Source organism: Sardina pilchardus, chromosome 21 (assembly GCF_963854185.1).
Source record: "Sardina pilchardus chromosome 21, fSarPil1.1, whole genome shotgun sequence".
Taxonomy (NCBI): domain Eukaryota; kingdom Metazoa; phylum Chordata; class Actinopteri; order Clupeiformes; family Clupeidae; genus Sardina; species Sardina pilchardus.
Window position 1 is genome coordinate 31,345,679 of NC_085014.1, and position 23,167 is coordinate 31,368,845.

A 23,167-nucleotide genomic window follows, 5' to 3' on the forward strand; every position below is an offset into this window, starting at 1 on the left:
TCTGGTAAGGATAAGGACTTCCTTATCTTTGAGATGTTCCTTAAATGGAAAAATTGAGTTTTTGTGATCTGCTTTATGTGACTATTGAGTAGAAGTTCTTGATCAATTATAACTCCTAGATTTTTAACACTTGTGGATGAGGTCAGTGAGAGATCACTATATGTAACTTGCGATGTGGATAAGATGTCCCTAATCTTTTTAGGACCTAAAACCATAATTTACGTTTTATCCGAGTTTTTTTTTATCTGAGTTCAATTAGTCATCCAAATTTTTATGTCTCTCAGACATGTTGAGTTTGGCTAACAGGGTTGGTTCATCGAGCTTTATGGAAATATATAATTGTGTATCATCTGCATAAGAATGGAAATTAATGGCATGTTTTCTAATTACAGAACCTAGGGGAAGCATATAAAGAGAAAATAGTAAGGGCCCTAGTACTGAGCCTTGAGGCACTCCATATTTTACCATAGTCTGGGTGGATGGTTCATTATGGACCTGTACAAATTGTTGGCGGTTAGGTATGATCTAAACCAAGCAAGTGCAGAGTCTTTGATACCTATGGAATGTTCAAGCCTGTGAAGTAGTATGTCATGATCTATGGTGTCAAAAGCAGCACTGAGGTCAAGGAGGACTAATATTGATGCATATTCGTTATCAGCAGCAATGAGGAGGTCATTAAACACTTTAACTAAGACTGATTCGGTACTGTGGTGGGCTCTAAAGCCAGATTGGTACAGTTCTTGAATTTTGTTCGTTTGTAAGAAGGCGCCAATTTGTTTGGATACTATTTTTTTCAAGTATTTTTGACATAAAAGGTAGATTAGATATAGGCCTATAGTTAGCTAGGATGTTAGGGTCAAGACTAGGCTTTTTGAGTGATGGCTTGATAAGACATCTTAAACGGCTGTGGAACATGTCCTAGTAGCATTGAATTATTTAAAATCTGAAGTAAGGCATTATCGAGGAGGGGGAGAGCAGTCTTAAGAAGGTGAGTAGGAATAGGGTCTAGCAGTCTAGTTGCAGATTTTGATGAGGAAATTGTGGAGGTGAGCTCTAATGTGTTTATAGGTGTAAATGAATGAAATGTTGTTCTAGGTTGCATCTGTGACTCTTATGTTTTTACTATTATTAAGCAGTGGAGTATGTGTATTTGGTGGAACTGACCTGACTGATCTTAACTCTAATTGTTTCAATTTTGTCATTAAAAAAGTCCATAAAATCATTACTATTTAGGCTCAAAGGAATAGATTGGCTTACTTCATTATGGCTCTTCGTTAAGCGGGAGATTGTGCTAAAAAGACATTTTGTATTATTTGTATTATCTTCAATCAGTGAGGAATAGTAAGCTGACTTGACCTTGTTAAGTGCTCGTTTGTAAGTGATGAGGCTATCTCTCCATGCTTGGCGAAAGACTTCCATTTTAGTGGTGCGCCACTTTTGCTCTAGTTTGTGTGTTTTTTGGCTGTGGGTGCAAGTTTGACACCGTATTTTGACTGTGGGTGCAAGTTTGACACCGTATTTTGCACTTTGGCCAGGGCGAAGTCAGATGCACAAAGTGGACTGAGTCAGGTCGAAGTTAATTACTAAAATATATATCAGATCTATATATATCAGAATTTAACACTGGTTAGATGTGATTGGTTTATTCAATTTCACTTCACCAGAGAGGTCTCGCCCATTTCAGAGTAACTTGATGTAGCTTCCCACTACCTACGTATATTGATGCTGATCTCGGGCCAAGGTAGAGCAGGGTATAAATGGAGCAGGTAACTCAAACACATTAGGAACAGGCGAGAACCAATATTGGTGTTAAAGAGAACAAAGGATGTACTGTAAGGGCAAGGAAAAAAGCACATTGTGGACCAAAACAAAAGCAGGCAAGATGGCTACAAGTAAAAAGAGTCTTGTGATAGCCTGCTAGAGTGTTCCTAGCTTTGTGATGATTTGTAAAATGATGTTCCTAAACATCCCCAGCCTGTAAAATAAAAGCTCCCTTTGATTCAATCTTGGAGGCAAAAGGCCTTTTCTCATCCCCAAAATGAGCTGAAGAGCACCTTCAGTGGCAGGCTAATCTACCCCAAAGACTGATCCACGATCCAGAACAATATTTGAGAGAAATTAGCCTTTTGTGTACATAGACAAAGTCTTAGATCTTGGAGTTCAGCTCATGATGAATGGGGGCAAAACAAAAGTGTTGAGTTTGTAATTTTGTTCAGTGTATGTATGTCATGCTGGCTTATTCTGAATACAGGTTGTTGGGCTACCAGCACCTGATGTGGCATGGTATCTGGATGGGAAGGCCATTCGTCAGGATGACTATCACAAAATGCTGGTGAGTGAGAAAGGCATTCACTCCTTCATCATCGAGATTGTGACAGTCCACCATGCAGGCATCTATGAGTGTGTAGCCAAGAACAGAGCTGGTGAGGGTCGCTTCTCCCTACGGCTTGATGTAATTGGTAAGAACATTTTTCTATGTATTGTCCCATCATTTTAGAAAATTTTTGGTAAATATGGAACAATGAATTTCAAATCAAATTATACATAACTGCAAAACAGTGTTTAGAATTGCAATGTGTAACAGAAATTATGATGCATATAATATAAGTATAATACAAGTAATGTAAATGTTGGTGCATTTGTCTTTTCATCTTTATATCATTACTCCTCCCTATAGCACAGGAGATGATTCGCCCACCCACTTTTGTGATGAGAATGCAGAACATTCGTGTGATAGAGGGGGACATGGTAAGACTGGAGTGCCAGGTGTTCGCCTCCCCACCACCACAACTCTTTTGGAAGAAGGACAAAGAAATGCTCCGCATTGACCCTAGCAGAATGAGGTCAGACAAATATTTCTTTCCTCAGCCAGGCTGCTACAGTGCTACAATCTGAGGGCATGTACGTGAGCCCCATGTTCATTCCCCCAGAGTGTAGCACTGTAGTTGCCTGGCTGCTTTAGCTGTCGGAAATTGTTTTGTCTTTTTTGTTACCAATGGTACTGGAGAAGGAAAGATTGCTGGATGCAAATTGCTGGGTGGAAACGCACCCCTGGACGGCTGCCCATATTGCCCAAAAACTGCTCCTGCAATCATGGTGCCAGTTAAGTTAATTAGCTGTGAAATGTTCTTCAAGAGAGATAGATGTGAAGGTTTCCAGCCTGAGCTGCAGGGCAAAATCCAAATTGCCAGTAGATCAGGCAGGGTTTACTCAGCCTACTGTATACTTAGCCCCCAGTTATAAGAAGAAAAGGTTGAAACAATATGCAGCTACGCTGCTTGGCCTCCAATAATAATATAAAAAAGTAGGCACATGATCGGTGCATTCACAGATTTGTTGTTTGCTGAGAGTAGGGCTGGGCGATATACCGAATATACTCGATATATCGCAGTTTACAGTAGGCCTACGTGAGATAATTGTTTTGTCATATCGCAAATATCGAGTATTTTACCATTTTCATCATTTTTGCAAGCGGCAACCTTTTACTGTCTACTGCGGCAACACTGTCGTTCGGGGTCCCTTTTCCTCTTAACCCTCCGTCTCAGTAACAACGTGAACAATGTACATACATCACACACTTACCAACCAATCCTGAATTATTCAGATGAGGGTGTGAAGTCTAGGTGTAGCAGACGACAAGTGAACTTTCAGTTTAAAACAAGCAGCGGTAGCATTTCTATCTATGGGTAGGCCAGTGTTGTTCAACAACGAGCTAGGTTAATAGATGCAAGCAGTTCTGATTTGGTTATTATACGAAACAAAAAACGAAACAAAACAGCAAGGGATCTTCAAATTAAAGTTACAACAATGTCTGTGCTTTAGGCAGAAGGACTCTATCTAAGTGCATGTCTGACTGTTTCAAAACGACAGCGCAAATGCGCACATCCGCGCATTTCACTCTACACACATGCATTTATTGTGCTCGTCTATGCTTCCTCCCGATTGGTTTTTAAATTAAATGTATTAGATTTGCGCATTATAGCAGATTAGGCTACTGTCTATGAGTGCATTTGACTGTCTCATAACGAAAACGCAAACGTATTATTTATCAACGAACAACCGAACGAACGACTAATTAAGGAAGCACGCACCATCGTTCTATCAGATGTAGTAGCGTAGCCATAATCATTCATATGGAGACATATCAGAGACATTAAAACAAGCTTAATTTTTTTGGAAAGTTAACTAAAGCCATGAAGCCATGCAAAAGGAGATGTGAGTTAACAGTTTCTCCTTAAAGAGTGAGGGCCTTTCAAAGAAGGCATGGAAAGAAGAGAGAATGATAAAGCCAAATAACAGGCCATGCTCTGCATAGGCTAAAATAAACCAATTGATGAACGCTATTTAGGTGTGTTGGAATTTTTGCATGCACACGTTTCCCAATGAGAAACATTCATAGATGCTACTGGCAAGATTCAAAAGTACCTTCACCCCTGCTTTTACATACACATTTAAGATAGAAACCACCAAGAATGTTTTAATGTGGATATAATTTCCAGGGTTTGGACTGGTATGATTGATCCTAGCCTGCTGCATCATACTGAAATGAATTTAAAACACCACAGGGTAAAAGTTAGATTTTTTTTTTCATGAAGTTCTTTTGAGAAAATTTTTAAATATCGAGATATATATCGTATATCGTGAAATGGACTAAAAATATTGAGATATTATTTTTTAGCCATATCGCCCAGCCCTAGCTGAGAGACTACTTTGACTTCAAATTGTGTCATTTGCTGTTATGAGTTGTTTACCATGGCTGTTCAGGGGTGCGTTTCTAGAAGAGTTAGCAACGGCGTTGCTAAACCACCGTGGTGCGACGCAACTTGCAATCAAACAACAACAGTGTTACACCTGTTTCCAGAAAGCATCGTACATGTGTCGCAATTCGCTACCTCCGATGTCCGAACACCGTTGTTCCAACAACATTATTGAGGACGCAGTGGCACATTTCATTGGTGGCAACGTATAATACCCCACCCACTAGAAATTCTCTGTCACTGGGTGCCTATCTTTTATAGATCCTTCCTTCCTTCCTCGATCCTCGTCCTCACTGAATGATGGGGCGGCAACAATGGGATGGTCTATCCTGAATTCATTATAGATCAGTGGGAACGAGTCTGGAGGACTGAGCATCGAGGATCGAGGAGGGATGTTGAGAGGCACCCACTATGTGTCAATGTGTCTATTTAAACCCAAAGTGATTAATGCTGGCATTATCATTGCTATCAGGAAAAAACGTAAACCTATGCAAGCACATGAAATAGTTTGCTTAAGCTGTCCAATATATGTCATTATTTGTGTGAAATATCTGAAAAATATCTGTAAAAAAATATTATATGGCCTAGAGTAATTACAAAGTAATTACAAATTATCACAATAATTAAACAGTATGTAGTGGTTCAGCTGTTGCGCGTCAGTACATTGCGTGCGCGGCCAAAGTTCGCATTTTACCTCTTCATGGCACGTTTGAGTAAGAGCAGGCATACCACACACAACAATAGGTTAGACCTTAAATTAGGGCTGGGCAACGATTAAAATGTCCTTGATTAATCATGATTAATCGCATTATTATATGCAAAACTCAATAATGGATTCAAAAGTAGTATAGCACATATTTATTTTAAATGTGCTGCCATATGAATGCAAGTGCCATAGCATTTTTCTCTGTAAACATTTAACATCAGCATTTTGTTCATACAGTAGCAGTTAAATAAATGATTTAGTGTAAACCTCAACATATCTGTAAAATTTCAACATATCTGTAAAAAGTTAGTACTCAAGATGGCAAAATCATGTAAAAAATATTATGCTGTACAGGAGAGTGTGTTGAACAACTCTATGTTTTCAGAATTTAAATCGGATGTAAAATAGAGTTTGTAGACCCTAAAAAGCAACTGTCCACGTATGTGGACGTTGCGCAACAGAGGAGTTAAATGGCCAAAAATTAGATTTTGTAACTAGGACTTCTATTTTATTTATTTTTTCAAATATGATTTTAACTGCTTTAAATTACAAAGAAACAAACATTTGGTAAACATATTTATAAATAATGACCTAATTACATGTGGTAATACCAAGGTGGTATGGTAATATGGGGGTAGTAGAGGGGTGGGTGGGTAGTAGAGGGGTGGGTATGAGAGTACTAGAGAGGTGGGTGGGTTAGTAGTAGAGGGGTAGGTAGCAGTGATGCGCGGGCTGATCCAAATCGAGCGGGCGACCGCGGTCACCCGCGGTTATGGGTCAAGAAAAAATATTTTTAATGATATGCGGGTCATGTTTGGTCGGGTCGGTACAAAAAATATGCCGTTATTTTTTTGTCATTTATATCGTACATAATTGTCTTTAGAAGAGAAAGACATAAGTTGCAGCATTCCCACTGAAACGCGATTCTATCCCCCACATTTTGTCACGAACATGTAGAAATGCACTTGTTGTTTCTGCGTAGACAGACCCTCGGCTACACTTGACATGCAGTTGTGTTCTGTTCTCAGAGCATATGCTTTCTCTGTCTATGATCTGCAGCTTTTTTCTCGAACTGCTGGCCTCTACAGAAAGTGGCAGAATCGTCTACTGAGCAGCGAAGTTGCCGATGCAATGCGTGCTTTTCAAGTCTGATAATTTGCAGCAAGATCGAATGGTATTATGGAAAGAAAAATAAACTAAAAGTTTCCCAAATCAGGAAATACTTCTTAATTTAATGTCATCAAGGCATAGGCTATAGCCTACAATTCGTATGAGCATGCAATGTGTGCTTCCTTGCGCAACTTATATAGGCCTAGTGACTCATTGGAAAGCCCCACGTCTGCTCTTCCCCACGTCGTGCAATAAAGGTTTCATCTCGCTGCAATTTATAATTGCGGAGCAATGGACTTTTGGTCCATTGATGAAGACGTTAATAAAGAGTTTCTTAATATGCTATGCCTGCATTTCATGCTTGGGAGAGCTTCAAGGCATTCATGTGAGGAACGGCTGAAACAGAATTTGTATAGGAAAATCCTAGGCTAATTATGTTCAATGTTGAGTCAAATAGCCACATTTTTGGATGAATGCTGACACGGAACAAAAAAAAGGTAGACTAAATGCATGTTTCCCAAATTCTGAGCAATTATAGGCTATATATAATTAGGCAATATATATTATTGTTTTACATGCATATGAGATACCAATTTTGCGTAGCTCAATGGCGCTACGACTAAGTTAGACTACTTTTTACAATAAGCGGGTTGGGAAGCGGGTCGGGTCCTGTATTTCAATAATTATTTTTTTGCGGTCCGAGTTGCGGTCGGGTTAGTTGTAAACGGCGGTGCGGGGCGGGTCGTTCAGACACGTACCCGCGCATCACTGGTAGGTAGTATGGATGTAGTAGAGGGGTGGTTGGGTAGTGGTGGTAGTAGAGGTGGGTAATATGGGGGTAGTAGAGGGGTGGGTGAGGGTCGGTGAGTAATAATGGGGTAGTAGAGGGGTGGGCGGGTAGTATGGAGGTAGTAGAGAGGTGGGTGGGTAGTATGGGGGTAGTAGAGGGCTGGGTGGGTAGTATGGAGGAAGTAGAGGGCCATAGTTTCCACATTTTCTGTCATTACATTTTATTCTTTTTTACCCCTTTGTTGCGCACTGTCCACATACGTGGACAGTAACATAACTTCTATATAAAAGCATATTTAAAAAAAATTTCAACTGATTTTCAATATTGGGCTCATATAGAGTAATAAAATCAATACTAAAAAAATCTAGAAATTTTTTTTTCATAATGCGTGCATGAAAGGGTTAAACAATGTAATCAAAACAAACACAAATTTAAAGCTTATTGTACACGCACTTTTTTGGTAAAGCCTTTAACAGTGCGTGTAGTCAGATATTTCCATAATACTTGTTGTAATAAGTCTAGCCTGGTATAATGTCAAAATATGTTTTTATTTAGGCCTATAGGTCATTAAGAAAACATAACAAATGAGACATCAGCAACTTTCATTTTATATGACCAATCACTTCTCGTGGTTGCTCCCTGTCCTCACGGCTGCTACACGTGCACTCATTTGTGCTTTTGAGCGGCTTGTTCATCAGGTCCCCGGAGCTGCCTGCGCCTCCATGTCAACAATGAATGAAAATAAGCTTATTATCAATTCGCGCGAGTAGGCTATGCTACACACATTCACCCCCTTAAACATACAGGCAATGAGCAGCCTTGAATAGTTTTTAATCAGACAATAACTAAGCTACTCGAGACTCTGCAGACTATAATTTTCGGGACAATAAGCTAATGTCACGTAACGACGAAGCAGGAAATGAGACGCCTATTAGAGCAGGATTCAGGACAACTGCTTGTCATCATGACTGTTCCGATTTTTTCGGGAGGTCTGGTCACCCTACTCCGGTGATAAGAAAATTAAAGTTTGCAGTGATTAGGCTACAAATAACTTTGCTTCTGTCGATTGTCTGAAAGAACTATGCAGGATTGGCGATTTCATCTCTGGTTTCGGTTTCGTTTTTAGTTTTCGCTCGTTTTATGCTTGCATTTTCTCTGCAGAGCTTCCCCGACAGCTTTAGCGTGTATATTTATACATGTATAGGCTATATTTAAATATATAAATTGCAAGCGTGGTTCTTCATCTCAGACTTCCAGATGTAAACAAGGAGCGATCGTCTCCTGCAGAAAGTTGCATAGGGTCTCTTTAAAATGAAAATGGCCATGTAAAAGTTCCGTTGGTCTACCGTGCTCCATGCTAGTTGGTTGGCTTGTTTAATTCTGCCAATATTGTTTTCCTTTACCGGTTCCTGTAAGCGCGGCAGCAGTCGGCAGCCTGTGAGCAACAGACTTTTGCAGTATAAAATAAATAATAAAAACTGTGTTAATGCGCGATAAAATAATTATCGCTGTTTAATTGACCCTAAATATATTGCTTTACATCGAGTGGCCAGGAACACGACATCAGTTTATATAATAGTTCCACGGCATTACATTTTAGGGTTATTTCCACGTTTCACTAGTCAGAAACAAAAGCATGTGTGATGAGTATGGGATTAAAACCTGCGATGTTTTGTTGATAAGCCACCTGCCATAGCCACTGTACTAATTAACGATATGCTTGAATTGAGGGTTTGTAGTAGTAGCCTGCCAAAACGCAAATTAACGCAAAGTTAGCATACGACGCTTTCTAGAAACGCACCCCCTGGGAGGTGGTAAAAATAAGTGTGTTCATTCTTGCATTTAGTAATGTAAAAATAATGATGAGAATTTAACACAATAAGATGTCAAGACATCAATTTCATTCCATTATCCCATTTGTAAGCTCAATTCAAGTTCAACATTCTATAGCTATGAAACTAGAAGACCTAAATGGTGGAACATGTGTAGCACTTTAAATAACACTATCAAATTTTTGTGGAGGGAAGATCTGGGAAAATGTTTAGTTTTCAAAGAGACCTCTGTTTGTTTTTGTTTCTCTCTTACCGTGTGTCTACCCTTTCATATATTTGCATGGAGTGTTGTGAACCTTGTTGAAGTTCAACTGGTTCTTAAGATATAGGCTTGAGGTTTATTTTTTGTTTTTAATACATAAGAACAATAGGCCTTCCTGTAAACTAAAGCTAACAGTCAGTGACAATAATGTTTTATAAATGTGTAAATCTGTTGGCTTATTCTGTGTGAAATCTGTGTTTAAAGGTGAAAAGTAATTTGTTAATTCCTTGGTAATTTGAATTCCTTGGTGTTGAATTTTAACAGTATATTCATCATTAATTGTTAGAGACAAGAATCACAAGAAAATTGTGCAAATGATTAGTTAATCATTTTATTGTTTGACAGCCCTAACTAAAAGATGCCTTCTGTCGTTGTGTTTTGTACTGTCCACAGTCTTACCCAGGATCATTCAGGTCAACTCTGCCTACTCATCGATCAGGTGAAGAAATCAGATGCAGGCTGGTACACTGTATCTGCCATAAATGAAGCTGGCATGTCCACTTGCAATGCAAGGCTGGATGTGGGAAGTATGTTTCCTATTCCCATTCATTAATCAGTCTGTATTAGATGTCTTACTTGAGCTAAATCTGTAAAGCAGATTTTTCCAATCATTTAACTTATTTATTAGATGCAAGCAGCAAATGAATACAGGTACAGCTCATATTGAGTTATCAGGCCTGTGATCAGAGTGTAGGTGATGCTGAACGATTGTTGGTTGTTGAGACTGGCAACTGGAACAACAATGTCACCAAAGTCGGTACACTTTCTGCACATGGCAGGAACTGGGATCAGTTAAAGGGACACTTCACCGATTAGCATTAAGCTTTGTATCTTTAGAAAACCAGTCATGTTTTTGAATGGCCGTGCATCATTCCCTCAGTTTGCCTTGAGATGGGAGAAATACGGATATCAATGTTGGACTTCCTGCTTTCAATGATGTAAAAATCATCATTTTACATCATTGAAAGCAAGAAGTCCTATTCATGGGTTTCATTGAAATCCGTATTTCTCCCATCTCAAGGCAAACTGAGGGAATGATGCACGACCATTCAAAAACAAAGATACAAAGCTTAATGCTAATCGGTGAAATGTCCCTTTAAGGCATTGGCCTTGGGGTGGTAACAAGGAATTAGGCTCACTGTGACAACCAACCACTTCATGAAGGCTTTCCGAGTTTGTGAGGTGAGAGACTGGGGACCTCGATCTGGGGACATCCTCTGGTAGGCCATACCCTGGTAGGCCATACCTATGAAACACATGGTTTCTGTAACCTGGAAAGCAAAAGAGAGGCAGGCAAATGGAATGAGGTAGCATGACTAGGACAAATGGTCTACTATCACCAATATAGTGGTGTACTGATCTGACAAAGGGAGATCTGTGATGAAGTCGTCTGCCAAATGGGACCATGATCTTTGTGTTATGGGCAATGGCAGCAGTTTACCAGAAGTAAACCTCTGCAGGGACTTTGTAGTAGCACATACTGAGCAGGACTTTACATGTAGGATCCCTCTCTAGACACTTCCAAATCTCCTCTTCATTTTGCCACAGCACAAGAGCAACTGGGGGAATTATGGTATGTCTTGTCCTCAGAGGTGGCTTTGCTTGGACAGTTCTTGACAAGGCATCTGGCCATTCTCTCAAGGATGTGGAAAAGATAAACTGAGAGAAGGAGGGCCCACCTGGCTTGACATGGATTGAGTCTCTTAAGCTGGGCATACACTGTGCGATTTTTGGCCCATTTTGTCATGATTTTTGAGTCGTGCGACTATTTTGGGGATCGGGCCGAATTTTGGCTCAGTCGTGCGTCTCGCATCGTGTAGTATACATGGGGTAACGTGAAGCAATTACCACCTCACGACCACCTCCCGACCAATTCCCGATCGATCGGGAGAATATCAAACCTGTTTGAAATCCTGGTCGCCCCTCGTGAGTCTATCACACTGTTGAAGCAGTGTTGGGTCATTCCACCTCAATTCAACGGATTTTCGAGAACATTTCTGCTTGACCATCTCAGATTTGCTTAAAAATTTTACCATCTAAAGAGTAACCATTTAAACTAACTTAGCCAAAATATTAGATTGGTATACCTAAAACATCCAGAGAAAAAAAATTTTGAACATGGTACCCCCCTTCTGATTTTTGGCACATTGGCACCCTCCTCTAAATCTGCAGCAAAGTTCAGATGTCATTATCTCAAAAGGTTTTCAAGCTAAAGACTTCCAATTTTCTGTGAATAATGATTGCTACGTATAGATTCCACATATTTATTCGTAAGCCGTATGTGTTGACACTGACTGTGTTTCAATCTTGTGAAATCAGAAGAAAAATTGCAGATTTTTTCCACATCCCCACATTGGGTGCACCATTACACAATTTATAAACAAAATGTTTGGCAAATGGTTATGTCTCTCTACAGAAGTGTTTAAGCTGTTTTTGAAAAAGTAATTAAGAGGTGTCTATATTGCTTTTTTGCTGGAAGTATTGTAACACAAAACTGAAAAATAATCAATTTGGAAGATATTGTATCTCCCAATTACAGAGGTATGACAAGCTATACCAATGAATTGAACACATCTCCAGAAAGAGTATGGAATGGGCTTTCAGACTGTGAAATTTTAAGATGGTATTATGACTATGGTTATTGAAATGTTATTTTCAGAAGGGGGGTACCATGTTCAAAAATGTTTTTCTCTGGATGTATTAGGTATACTAATCTAGTATTTTGGCTAAGTTAGTTTAAATGGTTACTCTTTAGGTGGTAAAAATTTGAAGGAAATCTGAGATGGTCAAGCAGAAGGCATTTGTTGAATTGAGGTGAAATGACCCTGTTACGAGCCGATTTACCTCAACCTGTCACACTACACATGCGCGAACACAGACACAGACGACAAAACAAACGGTGTTGCCATAGACTGCTTATTTTAAGTGACTTGGGCTTGATTTTGTGTGAAGTTACTGGTTGCACGCAGCGCCTGCACGTAGCCTACACAGAGGGCATTTTGAACCTATGCATCTACGTCGACTTTGCACTGTAACTGTAGGCTCCTCTATGACCAGTGACCACCCCAGAAATGTAACAGGGGTTCGGGGAGGGGATGCTAACTTTTTGGGGTTGTGTCTTTATTATGGCTTATTTTCAGAGACCTGCTGCTTATTTCTGCTCACGTGACCTGGCAACACTGAAAGCAAGTAGACAATACAGGGCCGCATGGCAGCACAGCTGATAAAGTTCCGGATAGAAGAGGGCCGACGAGTTGGATATGGACGTACAGTGTGAGCAGTCAGATTGCATCCGAACATCGGATCGTGTAGTGTGAGAACAGGAATTGTGAACTGCCCCTGCGAATTCACTCGTACAGTATGAGCAGCAGCTGAATACCGCGATTGAAAAAAATCGCAGTGTATGCCCAGCTTTAGCTGCTCCAGGTTGTGGTGATCAGTAAAGACAAGGAATGGCTTTAGAGATTCTTCAACCCAGTGTCTCTCTTCTTCAATTGACAACTTAACTGCCAATAGTTAATGATTGCCCACATTACAGTTACTCTTGGCCTGATACACTTTTCTGGAGAAAAAGGCACATGGATAATTTTTTTGGGGGTTAACCATGCTTTTGTGACAATACAGCCCCCATTCCACCTCCCAGGCATCCACTTTGATTATGAATTGCTTTTGTAGGATTTTCGAGGATGGGTGCTGTTGTGAAGCACTTCTTTAGCTAGATGAAAGCAGGCCTACCTGCAGAGTCACTTGGGCTGTATCTCAAGGAGGGCTGTGAGGGGAGCTGCAGCCCCACTGAAATCTCAAATAAATCACCAATTTCAGTTAACAAAGCCCTGAAAACAAGAACTCCTTAATAGTTTTGGAATCTGGCCACTTGGTTGCTACATCTCTACCCCTTTGGCCCAATAATGTACCTTAGGAAGGAGAAGGTGATATGGATCTGATGTTACAAGACCCTACTGATGAGGGTGACGCGTTCAGGCATTTTGACTGAATGGATCAAAACATCATCCATGTACAGTAGGATATGACGAACTGAAATGAAACTTGCTGTGAGTACCTTACTGCTGATACAGTGGTATCAAGCTGCCATGGCAAGTCCAGCCTTCTTGGCTGCTTGACCCCCTCATTACTGCTTGCAGCTATATTTAAAAGTAAATATACAATGTTTACCATTTTATTTACTTACCAAGTAAGTAAATAAACAAAGGTTGTAACAGATTATTCTTTGAAATGAAACTTTACTTCATTATATTGAAATTAACTTTAGCTTGGCAGAAAACACCTATTCTCTTTGATAGGAAGCACATGCCAAGACATTTTGTTGTGTATTTTGTGAAATGTATTTTCGAGTTTGTCATACAGTGGGCGTTGCTTTACATTGGCCGCTTTCACGTGAGATTCTCATGAGACCTCACACGTGAATCACGTGTATTTTATTTATTTTTCCCAAGTGAAGCTGCAATGACCCAAACAACCACCAGGTGGCACTTGTGAGCAGGGTTAGGAATGTCGGCATTTACCACTAGCCAAACAATCCAAAAGTGAATTAAATCTCGAAGCAAGCTAAATATCTTTTCTGCTTTTAATAGCCTAGTCTCACGATAAAACTTGTTATTAGTGTGCTTGCAAAAGCACACTATTGTTCTCCGTGCGTTTCATATACTACTTATTTATCTTAAGTCCAACTTTTGTCTCCCTATCTTGTCCTAGGGATTTGGAGCTAGAGACGCCGTTCCACCTCTCACGCGTGCGTCCTGATGCGAGGATGGTGGCTTGTATACAGCTTTTTGATACGCTTTGTCGTTCTCCCGTTATTCCAGTTTTTCCGGTCGATTTTTTCCCATAGGAATGAATGGAAAAGTGATTTTTGAGCGCTGATGCCCACACATTTTTCCACCTGTAGCCCAAACCGTAAGACATAAGGTCATGAAATTTGGTACGCTGATAGAGGAGACTACCTTGATTGACACCACCAGGTTTCATGCTTGCCACTCTCACGCCCTAGCGCCACCAACTGGTCAAAGTTGGAAAACGCGTTAATGCCCGTAACGTTTGATCCGTATGGCCGATTTTGATAAAACTTATACCATTTGAATCCTTTGACTTTGCCGATTCCAACGCACCATATGACGTCATTTTCCGCCATGATGGATTTTCCGCCATTTTGAATTTTGTCCAAAGTCAAAGTAAACCAACTCTGGCCACATAGTTTATCCGATCGTCATGAAACTTGGCACGCGTGATCTACAGACCAAGGCGGATCAAGCGCCTTGATTTCGCCTTCATACGTCCAAGCGTTCGCCTGTGACAACCAATTAAATTCAGCGAGCGAAGCCGCCAAACAGGAAGTGGGCCTATCTTGGAAAAGCTGTGACGTATGAAAGCCATATTTGGTGGGATGACTTGAGACCCCATCCAAAGCATCCTCAATAAATTTGGTGTTATTTGGTCTGTCGATGGCTCTATAATTAGCAAAAACGTGTGTGTTGGCGAATGTATACTATTAATCGGAATAGCTCATCTTAAATTGCTTAGGTCATGCAGAAATGACATTTCAGAGTGATTTAAGATACAATGTTGATATTTAAAAAAAAAAAATCAAATCAAGGCCATTCTTGTAAAAGTTATTGGTGCAATTATCACAGCACTATGTGGTTTTGCCATGTAATTTCATACTTTCCTCATGGTCGTAGACCTGCACTTGTCATTTAATCATTGGATGGCTGAGATGGTCCGCAACGGTGCAATGTGGGTATAGTTCTAGGGTGGTCCGCAACGGGGTTTCTCATCGTGAGACTGTTTATATCTTAGCAATGCCATGACCCCGAGGGGCAAGTATGGACTTATGCGCTGTTGAGTGTAGAAAGTGTTCATTTGGTATATATACTCGACAATCACACGATGTTTCATACTGACGGTGTGTTTTGGATGATTTGTATTGACCTGAGCATTCTGGGTAAATCACTCGAAGCCGGCGAAATACCGGAAGTAGAGCGGTCGCCCTGTCTGTGGTGTGCGTGAGGCAACGAGGATTTTAATTAGAATGTATATTTAGACTTCAAATTTCGGAATTTGAGAGGTCTAGTTATGAGGGTAGGCTAAACTAACTGCAGTTCAAATAGTTGGTTTTAACTTTACCAAGGCTGTTTTAATACTGAATTGCAACTGCTGTTATGAAGACTGTATGAAAGACTCTTATTTTGTTGAGGTGTGGTTGCCTAGCGACGCTCCCTCGTGCAGTCTCATGTTTAGTTTTATCAGACGTAGCATTCTATGATCTTTGGTTAGTAGTAGGCTATTACCAGAGAGTTGCAGTCATGACGTTAGCTTTATAGAGATTAATACAGAGTGAGTCTACTACCTGTAAGTTGAAGTTGTTTGCGTCCATGACAACAAAGTAAGTAAAAGTAATGTTTGGTTATGTGTATTGTAGGTGGGATGTGTCGTTTACGTTAATATAATGCAAGTGATTAGCATGCTAAACGGAGATTTAGCATTCAGGGGATGAATGAATGCTGTTTATGTTACGTGTGTAATTAAGACAAGTTGTGCTCATAGAGAGATAGAGATACACTTTATTTGGTAATCATATTACTAATAGCATTTTATTTGGTTCTTTACAGACCACACATTCCTATATGTATAAGTTCATCCACACTGTTGTGTGGAACCTGTTTGAAGAGAAAATAAAGAAACGACTGCTTCAACCGGTGTTTTAACTGACGCCACCCAAGCAACACAAAACCTCATTTCCATACAGTCCTTTAGCCCTCAGTAACAAAGACAGTTTGGAGCCTGGCAGACGTGAAGGCAGTGAAAGGTAATTAAATGCATGGTCCAAGAAGCCAAACTATGTTAACTGTAAATTTAATATGGAACGAGAGGTACATGTTGCTGATGTCGTTTCGCAACTCATCGAGCTAGCAATTGCTGTCAAGCTAGTCTACATCAGGCAGTGCATAGATAATATTATGACACTTTTTTACCGTCAGTGAAGCACAGAGTGAAAGTCAACGTTTGCTTTATATCCAGTGACAGTGGTGCTGATGTCGTTTGAATAAGTACAGTAAACTTATTCAGAAGATCTAAAAATATTTGCACTCATGCTAGCTATGGTCTATGTGCCACCTATGAATCCCCCTGTTGCTAGCTGCTGCCAAGTTGAAGTAGGCTGGTCATGTCTAAAGTGTGATTATTTTCAATAACTACTCTTCCTGATTGATTGTCATTGACACCGTCAGCGTGATTATTTTCAATAACTACTCCTCCTGATTGATTGTCATTGACTCCGTCAGGGTATGGCTCACCAAAAGAGGGAGAAAGTAAGCTGTGTATGGCAGGTACTTGTGTGGTAGGCTAGGCAGTACTGTTCCATGTAAACTGCAGTGGTGGACTGCGTGATCGCTGGTCAGGCCACCCCAAAGAGTAGCCTAGGCATCACCAAATGGAGGACCACGGTCCGGGTCCGGACACAGTGACGGTTCTGTCCGGACCCAGCCTAATTGTCAGCCTAATATCATCAAAGAGCATCGTCCGTAGCCAAGCCAATCAACTCGATTGTTTACCTTTCAGCAACAGAAAATAGGTCTAGCGGGAGAGAGAGGAGATGAGAGAAAATGGCTTGCTCAACAATTAGAAAAAAACAAACTTTTAAAGATGAATGGACGGACCAATACGTTCATTCTGCTGTGAATATGTGCTGTGAAACTGTAGCGACGTTAGCGTCACTAACACGGGTCGTTTGAGGAAAGGTACAAAGTCCGTGAGGGCAAGTAACACTTGAAAAACCGCCGTCACGTCATCCTGCACTAAGCTTCCTTGTACGCCGCTATTAAAAGTATTACGGTTCCCCATTGACTCCCATTGATTCCGATCGATGTGCTGAAACAAACGCTGCTGACATATGACAGTAACCATTTCACTTTGATAATAACCTACATTTTTGTCCGACATAGTAGAGCAAGAATTTCGAAATTTTATCGACGCAACGTGGAGAAACTTAGTGGAGAACAAAAACATTACATCCGTGACCCATGTTCAATGCAATTCCCCATTGACCCTGGGTCACGAAAAATGGCAGCCGTTATTTCTTGAATGTCAGAGTAATGACATTCAAAATGATACCTTAATAATACACCACCATTCATAAAGTAACGAAGTATGGAAAGCAAAACACAATTTATCACATGGATCACCCAAACGACTTTGTGCCAATTTTCAACCGCGCAGCTTTTATTATCATAATAATGGGTGTGAAATATTCCTTAACCACTAGATGGCGGCATGGCACAGCACACTTTGCATGACACCGCAACCATGATACAGGAAGTAAATGGTTGCTGTGTCATGCAAAGTACAGAACAAACAAACTTAATGTTAACGAAGTTGTTAACATTACGCCCTGAAGTAATGTAAACTGTAGCCTATTGTTGTTTGTGCTACAAAGAAAACTTTAATTGATATTATTGCAATATAATTATTATGGCCAAAATTGTTTTTATGAAATGATATATCAAAGCAGGTAGAAGTAACTGTAGTCACTTGACATTTCTGAGGATTTACATATTTCCATCAGTGCAGTGGTATAGAAATTCTTCAGTGGAGGCACCACACTAGTTAATCACGCTATCAACATCTTCTTACCTTTTCTTCTGTTATTACTATTCTTTAACTTTATGGTAGACAGTGAGTCCAGCAAATTGAGAACCTAGGATCCTGTTTATGTTTAAGAATGTGACTCCAGTATATGTTGAGACGTGGAAAAGGGGGTTATATTTATATAATGCAAATGATTATGTTAACAATGTCATCGAATATGTTGTACAAACAAGAAGAGCGAAATGGTAAGCTTTTAAGAAATCATCATCCACATCATAGTATGATGCTGTGTGGGGTTATGGACTTGACAGTTTTGCATGGAATTGCCCATACAGTATATACATACAGTATACATATTTAAGCAATATAGCACGAGTGGGAGTGGGTTGTTGCTAGATATTCCCACGGGTGTTGTTCGGCCGTAGCCTCGAGGCCGGAGGCCGAGTGGCGCAGGCAACAACACCCGTGTAAATATCCAGCAACAACCCACGATCACAAGTGCTATATTGCTTTTATACAACAATTCTACCACTTGTTTTTTGCGCTAATTTCCCATTATAATGTAAATCGCTAAAACTGTCTTGTTTGTAGAACTAACTTCTCTCCGCCACAAAGTTCTATTACTTGCAGGACAAACTGCCGTTACTAGTTCTAAATGGATGGTTGCTATGGCCAAAGGCCAGTCGTTAGTTCTAAAAGCACGTTGCTATGGCCAAAAGCCAGTCGTTAGTTCTATCTCTCCCGTTGTCAAGCAATGCAGAATATAGCCTAATAAACGTTAGCTCGCATTGCGTCTGGTTAGGACAGGCTTTTAGCTTTGAAACATAACTATTTTACTTAGCCTACATGCCATCCAACTAGCTAATATCCACCTCCGTCATATTCTATGTTCTGAGTATCTGTATTTCAGCTTGGATGCAACGTGACGTCGTTTTACACTTGACAATTTGACATTGTATCGCGGAGTGATTTATTATTAGCTGTGAAAAGTCAGAGTGGATTATCGTGGGATATTTCAACTCATGGAACGTCTCTCGGCCAATCAGAAACAAAGAAACAGCTTCATAGAACCCAATTGTTGTATAATAAGATTTGACACATTGCAGTTTTTTAATGCTGGGGTTATTTATAAATCAAAGAATTGTGGGTAGATGTGGGTGAACTGTGCAACATGCAGTTTGTGGACAAGAGGCAGACGTAACAGACAGATATTTGTGTTTGAAGGGGTGGTGTGTCTGTGTGTGTGTAAGTGTGTGTGTGTGTGTGTGTGTTTATGTGAAAGTCTTTGTTGCTAGTCAACTCAGCGACATGCAGTTTGTGGACAAGAGGCAGATGTAACGGACTGACGTTTCTGTTTGAAAGAGTTGTTTGTGTGTGTGTGTGTGTGTGTGTGTGTGTGTGTGTCTTTGTTGCCGGTGTACAGTATTTCTGAATATGAATGCTGTCTGGACAGGAAATGGCATAGCTTTTATCACATGCAACCAATCCAAAATCGATTTCATATTCAGAAACGTTAACCAGTAACAGCCTGGTTGCTTTGACATATCAAAACCAAATTTTATCCTATTACATCATTTGAACAGGTGAGTCGTCCTGTTTATTTTACCATCCATTTGAGGCTATAACACATTGCAACTTATTCAACAGTGAGTAAACTGCGGATGTTCCCGCATAACAGGATAGCTATACTCCTAACATTACTCGTATTTGTTCTAGAAACATGCCTAGTTCCTTAGGCTCCCTCCTTCCTTCAGTGGTTACGTGTTTCATGCTAGCTACACGTGAACAACTCATACTTAATTCAACACAAGGTCTACAGACCTTAGAGGTGTACATTTCATTTTCATACATCAAAGCGTTCGCCCGTGACAGCCAATCAAATTCGATGGTGAAGCGTCCAAACAGGAAGTGAGGTCAAATCTCGGAAACGCTGTGAGGTATCGAGACCATATTTGGCGGGATGATTTTGGACACCATCCAAAGTAGCCTCAGTAAATGTGTTGTAATTTGGCCACTAGGGGGCGCCGCAATTAGCAAAAATGCATTTTGGCTCATATCTCTTTACGTCTTTGGGATGACATCTACATTTTTACATTGGAGGTGCTCTGGGACATACCACTGATAAACCTAGGCAACTCGTCAGGTCAGTGTAAGAATTCGGCAATCGAGGGCAACGTCGCCAAACTCGAAGCAGCTTCGCGTCTTGGCCAAACTTTGGCACTTTGACCTGAGGGCGAGCTGTCGCGTATCCTGCCGGGGCGCTCTCGCGGCGCGTCGGAGCAAGCACACTTCGCACTTTCCCACCGGGAAATGCATTCTAGTTGTTTATGAAGGTGTCTTCTGTTAGCCTATTGTATGAAGAGGCATCTGGCTGTTTCGTTTAGGTTTGTTTTGCTGTTTCATGAGGTCACAAGGCCAGTTTCCACTAAAAGCCTATGTCCGAAGCGCAACCTGTGTTCTCGTTTTGGGTCAATTCATACATTTTATTTCAAATGTGCGGATAGGCCGATGGTAGGCTACGCTTGTTTTTATGCTGGCAACAAAACAAAATGGTTCACGAATGTTATTCTTGATTCTAAATGCGGGAAACAATTAAAAAATAAAATGTCCCATTTTCCGACGCAGCACAAACCTCTTGCCTATGTATACATTAGGCTATATGTTTATTTGAAATGTAAGCTGAATGTTGTAAAATAAATTGGGCCAACAGGAGAAACTATGGTTTATGCTCTCTTATGCTGTTTCATACCGAACCGAAAGCGAAGGAGGGAGAATAAATTACGAACGTCTCACTTTTGCATAAATAATTCCTGAACGGTTTTGATCAGGCGGGAAACAATTAAAAATAAAATGTCCCATTTTCCGACGCACCACACACATCTTGTCTATTTAAATGTTCTATTATTTGGGCCTATTATAAAAGTTAGGACTTTTTCGTTAGAAAACAATTTCATTTGAATTATGGACTGCCTTTGGACCTGCCTATGGACTTGCCTTTCTCGACTCTGCTCTGCCTCAGTGCAGGACAGGCTACATTCATTGGCGGACGTTTTTTTTTTTGTAAAACGGTCTTAAAATAGGCTACAATTGTATTTGGCAGAGGACAGGCTGCTAGTAACAAAATCCAGGAAATGCTAGTGTCGCTTCAGCGTGGCAACCACAAAGCTCTTCACGTTTTGAGGCAGTGCTCGTTACCCCTAGAACCATCACAGTTTGTGGTTTGTATGATATGTGAATGTAGGCCTACCCGAGTCAAACTGTCATTTAAAAGCATTCTGGCAACAAAACAAAAGGATTCGCAAACGTTATTCTTTAATCTAAATGCGTAGCGCCATGGGGATAAAGAGAAAGAAAGGCTATGATTTGAAATAGCTGTTGTCAAATTTGTCAAATAAAATACAGGAGAAACAATATGGTTCATGCGCTCTCATGCTCAAGGGCGTCAGTTTGTTTTTATTAGTGCCGGGGAGAATAACATAAACTTGAGTGTGGTTAGATAAGTGCTGGGTATAATTATATTAATCCGTTTTATGTTTTATTATAATATGCACTGCATTACAGTGTATTGAATATTGACAGGTTTGAAAATCATAACATTAGGCCTATTTTCAAGTTGAAAGCCACTGATGTTCTGTCTTTGTTTTATCTTATAATTTGCAGCATTCCCACTGAAACGCGATTTATTCCCCACATTTTGTCACAAACATGTAGAATGCACTTGTTGTTTCTGCGTAGTAGGGGTGCAACGGATCATCATTGATCCGTGATCCGTTCGGATCAGTATCTTCGGTTCGGCACACACATGATCCGCGGATTGATTTATAATAATTATTAATAATAATGTCCGTGTGTTCTTTTGAAGTAACATGCGTGGCCACAGGGCATGCTTCTAGTCCCTCCCTGCTCTGCTCCCCTAGCCTGCCTGTGCATCTTTTCTGCTCTCACACACGTTATTAGCGGTCATGCCATAACCAGCAATACATGGCTGCTAGTTTAAGTGCTGATGTGGCTGCATAGCAGCAACACAATAATAGCCTAATATCAAGTTCGTTTGTGCACACTCACATCTCAAGTTTTTCGCACCTACCTATGATATGATATTTAGGTAATTTAGCCTTAGCCTACTGTTGGGTTCAATGTCAGCAATAAGCTACGCAACATTGGCTAACTTGTACATCTGGAGATAGCTTGTGCTCACTAAAATCATAAAGGAGCATTGCAAGACACTCATCTCTTTTATGATCCCAGGAAGATTTTCTTCGACTTGTTCGTTTTATTAACATGTATTTTATCTAATGAAATATCCTTGTCATCATGCACTATATCCAAATTATTTTCTCAAGAATAAAACCGTGAGACTGAAGCCTAATTACCCTCACGTATTTCTTAAAGCGACAGGGACTCAATTACACACACCTCCTATGCGCACTCCTCCACACCACATTAAAGATAGCTAAATCAGTAGGCCTACACAAATGACTAAACATTTGTAGCCACTAGTAATTATGCAGAATGTGTGTGGAGGGTCAAGCAGAATCTTGGATGGCCACTGGCGTGAATGATCACACAATATTCAATATGAGGTGATTAAACACCAAATCAACTAAAATTGTAAAAAAGCATCAAAAAAGTCATTCTTGACTTAGTATCGGTATCGAAACAATAATTTTGGTATCGTGACAACACTAGCCTACTTTAAACACATGCTGAAAATGCTTGAGCCACATTACAACATCCCGCCAAAGACAAAACTATGTTTATTTGTCTTGTCTTTTTTTTTTTTTTTTTTTTTGCTGATCCGAAAAATGATCCGATCCGTGACTCTTGATCCGAGGAACGATCCGAACCGTGACTTTTTCGATCCGTTGCACCCCTACTGCGTAGACAGACCCTCGGCTACACTTGACATGCAGTTATGTTCTGTTCTCAGAGCAATATGCTTTCTTTGTCTATGATCAGCAACTTTTTTCTCGAACTGCTGGCCTCCTCAACAGAAAATTCTTGCAGCAAGATCGAATGGTGGAACCATGGACTGAAAGAAAAATAAACTAAAAGTTTCCCCAATCAGGAAATACTTCTTAATTTAATGTCATCAAGGCATATAGCCTA

At 40.3% G+C, this 23,167-nt stretch overlaps 1 protein-coding gene across 3 annotated transcripts in view; it reads left to right on the forward strand.

The window, feature by feature from the left end:
- The window catches only part of myot (myotilin), a 198,288-nt gene that overhangs the window by 171,454 nt on the left and 3,667 nt on the right, over positions 1-23,167 (forward strand). For 2 of the 3 annotated variants that reach the window (XM_062524863.1, XM_062524862.1), the window contains exons 14-16: positions 2,252-2,459; positions 2,678-2,843; positions 9,851-9,984. In XM_062524863.1, coding sequence (XP_062380847.1) covers positions 2,252-2,459; positions 2,678-2,843; positions 9,851-9,984 — 508 coding nt within the window. The remainder of the gene's footprint in view (positions 1-2,251; positions 2,460-2,677; positions 2,844-9,850; positions 9,985-23,167) is intronic. The other variant, XM_062524864.1, reaches the window with a different exon arrangement.